Raw genomic sequence first — 6,469 nt, forward strand, 5'->3', positions numbered from 1 at the left:
TGCAGCAGTGTGAACACTAACATCTACATTTATGGTAGGTATAAAACTGTACTATGTTCATCGTGTTACACTGCTGCAGTCATCACACTTGGGTTGAATCCCAAAGCTAAGGCTGGGCGGTTGGTACTAAACAGGGTTTGGAGAAGCTAGTAGGCCCTGCAAAACTACACTGTTAGTGTTTTCCAACTGAATGAGAGGGCGTCCACTTTCCAAGCTAGTGTGTGGTATTGTCCTTGTGCAAAACTTTCGCAGTTGGTAGTTTTGGAGGGAGGCAAACAGATCTATGTCTGGGCTCCCCCATTTTTGAGTCATCATTGTGAATACTTGTGGGTCTAGTTTCCACTCGTGAGGATCCATGATATTTCTGCTTAGTTTGTCTGCCAATGTATTTTTCTTTCCTGGCACAAATTGTGCTTGTAGTTGAACTTGGTAGGTCAGTGCTGTGTTCCACGAGGTGACTGCTTGCCTGCATAGGGGGTAGGAATGCGTGCCCCCTTGTATGTTTATGTTCCACATCACTGTGGTGTTGTCTGTCTTTATTAGAAGTTGTCCTGGATGTAGGAGGTCCTTGAAAGCTGTTAGGGCATTTTGTATAGCTAGCATCTCTTTTTGATTGATGTGGAGATGCATTTGATCTGCAGACCATTTGCCCTGAATACAATGTCCTGCCATGTGTGCTCCCCAGGCATAATCTGATGCATCTGTTGTCACTGTTTGCCTGGCTGTGGGCAAGGTGAAAGGCCGACCCTTGTTGAGGTGACATGCCTGAGCCCACCATAGAAACTCCTGTTGAAGGCAGGGAATTAGTGGTATTGTTTCCAAGCTGTGGCTGTGTTGAGTCCATACGCTTTTCAGGTACCATTGTAATTTCCTCATATGCAGTTTGGCATATGGTATTAGTAGTATGCAAGATGCCATGAATCCCAAGGCCTGCAGAATTTTTCTTGCAGGGAGTTGGGTCTTTGTTGCCATCATTTTGAAGTATTGAGTCAGTTGTCCTTGCTTGTCTGGCGTGAGATAAGCCATCTGGGCCGTTGTATTTAAGCTGGCACCCAGGAATATTATGTCTTGTGAGGGCACTAGTTTTGACTTCTTTTTGTTTACTGTGTACCCTAGGCAACTTAGTAAGTTTTTTTACAAACGCCAGATATTTTAAAAGAATGTCCTTGCTGTCTGCTTGAATAAGGCAGTCGTCCAGGTATGGTTATATTTGGATTCCTCTTTGTCTGCAGTATGCAATTACTGGTGCCAGGCATTTTGTGAAGACCCCGGGCGCAGTAGATAAGCCAAAGGGCAGTGCAGAGAATTGTTAAAGAGTTGTACCTGGTATAAATCAGAGGTATCTTCTGCAATTTTGTCTGATAGGGACATGCAGGTATGCCTCCTTAAGGTCCAACGTTACTAGCCAAGCCTTCTTGCCCAGCATGGGAAGAAGTTGCTGTAGTGTGAGCATCTTGAATTTGGGTACTTCCAGGTATGTGTTTAGAATTGAAAGGTCCAGAATGGGTCTTTCAGGCTTTGTCCTTTCAGGGAACCAGAAAGAGTCTTGAGTAAAATCCTTGTCCTTGCTCTTGGGTAGGAACCTGTTGAATAGCTCTCATATCCATGAGTGCTGCAATTTGTCTTTAAAACCTCTGTCCGTTGGATTTGATGGCAGGTTTGGCATTCCTTTTATCCCTGGTAAAGTGTGAAAGTGGAACCTGTATCCTTGAGTTACAATATTTAGGACCCATTTGTATTTTGTGATGATGTGCCAATTGTCTGCAAAAAAGCGCAAGTTTTCCTCCCAAGGGAGCTGCCAAGAGTGATTTGCTTGGCAGTCTGAGGGGTAAGTCATTGTGATTGTCTTCTGATAATTTGAGACCTGTCTTCTCCTCCTTTCTGGGTTGTGGCACCCCATTGTTGTGGCTTGTAAGAGCCTTGTGGCTGACCTCTGCCCCTTGGGCGTCTGTATTTGCCCCTCTGTGGTCTGTCAGAAGTTGGAAAGGACCAGTTTTTGGTTGGCCAATTTCTGCTGAAACGAGGGGGTTGGACCTGTAAAAAAGCCTTGACCGTCTGCATAGATTTTGCCTTATTCTCCATTTTCTTTAAAACCTCTTCTGCTTTCACACCAAATAAAACACCCTGCTGTAAGGGTGCATCCAATAACTTTGCTTTAACATGATCAGGTAAAGTTTGTTCTTTTAACCAAGCATGCCTACGAATGACAGACCCTGTTACAGCTGCTCTGCAAGAAGCTTCCAATGAATCAAATCCACATTGCAAAGTATGTTTTCCCACTTGTTCTGCTGCATGCAACAAATCTTGCATTTCCTTGTAATCAGGCTGCTCTGTATGTGTGCTCATTTTTTGTTTTAATTGAGACATCAAATATTGTTGATATTTCAGCATGTGAAACTGGCAATTTAAGGCCCTCATTGCTAGAGTAGCTGAGGTATATACTTTCTATCCCCATCTGTCTGGTGCTCTAGAATCCCTTTCAGACGGTACAGGATTTTTAGCAATAGAGGCCTTAACCCCTTTGGGACCCTGGGAAATGGTTTCCGGGTCAGCAACAGGGCTTTTATATAGGAATTTATGTGAGTCAGGGACTCTGTAGTATCTCTTTGGTTTGGCTGGTGCAGGAGGTAATGAATCTGAGTTAAGGCTAGATACTGAATAAACATCATCCACAATGTCTAACACAGGTGGAATAGCAAGGGGTCTGTGCTGGGGTAGTAAGAGGAACTCTCAGAGCCTTTTCTTAGAATCAGAGTAATCCTGGCCTTCCCAGTGGAAATGTTCCCTCATGGTATGTAAAGTTTCCCCAAAAGAGTAGTCTTCTGGGGGAGATGCTGAAGGAATAGACTCTCCAGCATCAGAGTCTTCATAAGGGGGAAAAAGAGTACTCCTGTTCCTCAGAAGAATCTGAGGTAATGGAAACCTGGTCAGAGGAAGCATAGTCCTCCTCCTGTCTAGGCCTTTTGTCAGGTGGGGGATGGGAACCCCTGATTAGGGTAATTAAGTCTTCGGCCATCTTAAGCATCTGTTTCTGAGGCATGGGACCTTGCACTGGAGACTGCTGTACAGGCTTCCCTACTTTTAATGGAGTTTTCAGTTTTGCAAAAGATTTAATAGTAAGTGTAGTCGGTCTGAAGACACCTTCAGCAACTGACGGCCTTTCAACTGCACTGGAGTCCCCATCAGCCATGGAGTCGGAAGGGCCTAAAGATAAAGGCTCTGGAGGCCCTGCAATCTCCGCTTGGGAGTCGGATGCAGGCTGGGATTCTAAATCAGCGGTCGTCAGGGGCTGCATAGGCGCCTCACTGAAAACCGGAGAACCGGCGACTGGCCTAGCAGAGGCCTCGGTGTCTGGTTTGGGTCTCGGCTGCCTGTCCCTATCTTTGTGTTTTTTATGCATCCCAGTCGTCGGTTGCTCTGACGGCATGGTATAATTAAATTTACTACCAAAATAATGTTGGGCAAAATCAAACAGACGTTTAATAGTTTGTTTGTTAAACCTAGCACAAATCCGACAACCTGTGACGTTGTGGTCTGGGCCTAGGCAAGGGATACAATAAGAATGAAAATCCTTATGAGGTATTTGCTTCCCGCAAGAAATGCAATTATTAACTTTTTCTGACATCGGACTGAGGCAAGAAAAGGTTCCCCAATGGGGTACTTAGCTTTATTGAAGACTTCGGTCTGAAATTCGACTTGAAAATCTCAGGATTCAGCCGACCGGCAGTTGCGAACTGCTTCTGCTTCGGGCACCGCACGGCAAGAAAGACTGAAGAAAATGGCGTTGGCTGCCTCATTTATACCCCTGTCGCACTGACGTCAGGGAAGAAGCGACCGCAACCGACGCCAGACCAAGACTTTGGAACTCGGGCAGACTGCGGGACCGCCTGACGGCAGATAACCCAAGTGTCATGACTGCAGCAGTGTAACACGATGAACATCGGGGAATATTACAATGAACAAATTTTGATGTTTTCCAACCAGACTTTGGCATCTGTCACCGAGAGTATCAAAGGGATTCTAGGTTTCATGGTGTCTGCGATTCTCATGACTCCCACGGGCAGATTTCACGAGGAAATTTCAGTTCGGAACCAATACAATCACCCTTGTCTTTTCAAATCCTAGTGCTAGGGTTTATAAAAAGGGAGTTAATCTGGTGGGTGAATCAGCTGTCTTTCAACCAAGGTCTCCTGTTTTCCATTCCAGGTAGGTACCACTCCATCTTTAACGAGAGATGCCTCAGACTACTTGGAGATCTGTATCCAAGAGTACTTGGAGATCTGTATCCAAGGGAGTGAAGATTCAAAGTCTGTGTAACAATCTGGACAAACAGAAGCATCTTTGAACCATCTCTGGATTCTAGGCCCTCTATTAGTAATGACAGACAACATCACAGAGATGTGGCACATAAAAGGGGGGGGGGGTTATCCCACCTCTGCAAATTAGCGATGGTAGTCTGGGAACTATCAACTCAACACAGTGCGATCCTCTTGGCTAGTTTTATTCAGTCAGAGCAAAATTTCATACAATGCAAGCTGAGCAGACCTATGACAGACCCTCACAACTGGAAATTGCACTCCGAGATCGTCCAGGAATTGATCCAGCTGTGGGGAACACCAGTAGATCAGTTTGCCTCCATTCACAACAGGCAGCTAAAGAAATTCTGCTCCAGGACTCCTTGCACAAAGGTCTGAAAGATGGATGCCTTTTCATTCCTATTTTGGAGGAACACTTCTATTTTCAGGCCCAATTTACGATGTACCTGCCAGGCATGTACTTATTTTCAGCAATGATTTTCCCCTTCGCACAATTTTGTGAACCCCCTCCAAATCACATGAATTTTACAGCTGCCTAGTAGACAGAAATCCACAATACATAATCACGATACCAGTAGCATCAAACACACATTTTGCATCTCTCTTTTTCAGAAGCAAAAATAACTACCTTGTTTGGTACAATTTTGCAATACAATTCATTAAAGTATACAGATTTTCTAATATCTCTGATAATGTGCTTATATTTTTCCATCTTTTTTGTCACTGTTTTTAAAATGTATTTCTTGGTAGTATCCCACATTCCTACAAGAAGTGGGAAGAGTTGTGTCCTATTCGGTATTCAAATGTTATGCTAATTAGATGTCCACATTTCAGATGGATTTTTTCAAGGGACTTGTTCCTATTTTCAAAGGTCTGCAGGCTGAACGGTATGATACCAAGTAGAATTTCAGCTAAAAGAAATGTTCAATACTACCTTAAGTTCAAATTAAAATGCAAGGCACCTTGTATTTTTCAGAAGTTGTTGTTTGTCTTTCGGCTTTTTCCCAGTAAGGGGTCGCCACAGCGGAACTACTGTCCACTAATGATTGGCAGTAGATTTTTATGAAACGCGGAGGTGCCAGCTAGACGCCCAACCTTCAACGAAGGCACGCCCATTTATGCACGCATGTCTTTCGAACGCTACCCAGCTGCGGGGAGGACATGCAGACTCCACACAGAAAGCAATTGCATATTTTTTTTCCTATCAATAAAACAAATAAATGAAATACACATTTTACAGATATAAAGTAAACCCTGTAGAGCCTAAATATCAGCATGCCGACAAAAATCCTCACCCACCAGCAATAATTTATTATTGACACTATATACCTTTCCAAAAATATGCATCAGTGAGGTTATTTGTGTCATCCTAGAACAAAGATATGCAGCACTTCCAGTCTACTGGCAAAAAAGACAAGTTTAGAAGTAAAACTAACTATTTCAACCTACATGAAGATGTGGTTGTTGTCTGAGCCAGTTTCTCCTTGGTTTTCAGAGCGTGGGCCCTCTCCTCTTTAAGACGTTCATCATCTTTCAGAAGTGCCACTAACTGTTTAGCCTTTTCTCGCACGTTCACACCTTGGTCTTTCCCATCCCGATCTACATACTGAAAGTCCTTCAGGGTCTGAATAGCATAAATATTTTCTTTACACTGTTGAGCAACCCGCTCTGATCCAGTCTTTATCAAGTACTCCATCAAAGTCATGGCCTGCAAACCAAAGAAATTTAAAGTCAATTTCTAAACAATACCTACATCATACCTGAATAAAAAATGTAAAACTACATTATTATCATTTACCATTATTACAGCACCAACATTTTTTTGCGAGCAAACAAACAGGCCACACACACTAATCTTCCTCAGTGTAACCCATCGCTCAAGTTAAGGCTTGCACCACCAATCACTATAAAGTACAGTTATGTACACTTATCATACATGTAGATGTTCAAGTGTATTCAGTCTTGCAGTCATCACCTGTGGGGTTATCCCTGATGTGGTAGCCCTCAGCCGGCCTGAATATCAGAGTCAGTTTTTGAGCGCCGGCTGCTGTTGCCTGTAGTCTGACGCCAAGTCATCAGTACTACAAAGCAAGGCAGCCGACAATTACATCAGTTTTTCTTGTCTTAACCCATCAGAAGCACAAGGTAAAAGA

At 43.6% G+C, this 6,469-nt stretch overlaps 1 protein-coding gene across 6 annotated transcripts in view; it reads right to left on the reverse strand.

The window, feature by feature from the left end:
- EPN1 (epsin 1) overlaps nt 1-6,469 on the reverse strand; it is a 1,407,891-nt gene that overhangs the window by 962,548 nt on the left and 438,874 nt on the right. For all 6 annotated transcript variants that reach the window (XM_044080699.1, XM_044080709.1, XM_044080717.1 and 3 more), the window contains exon 3: nt 5,766-6,024. In XM_044080699.1, the coding sequence (XP_043936634.1) occupies nt 5,766-6,024 (259 nt within the window). The remainder of the gene's footprint in view (nt 1-5,765; nt 6,025-6,469) is intronic.

This window comes from Protopterus annectens, chromosome 1.part1 (assembly GCF_019279795.1).
Source record: "Protopterus annectens isolate FY-2018-M chromosome 1.part1, PAN1.0, whole genome shotgun sequence".
NCBI lineage: Eukaryota > Metazoa > Chordata > Ceratodontiformes > Protopteridae > Protopterus > Protopterus annectens.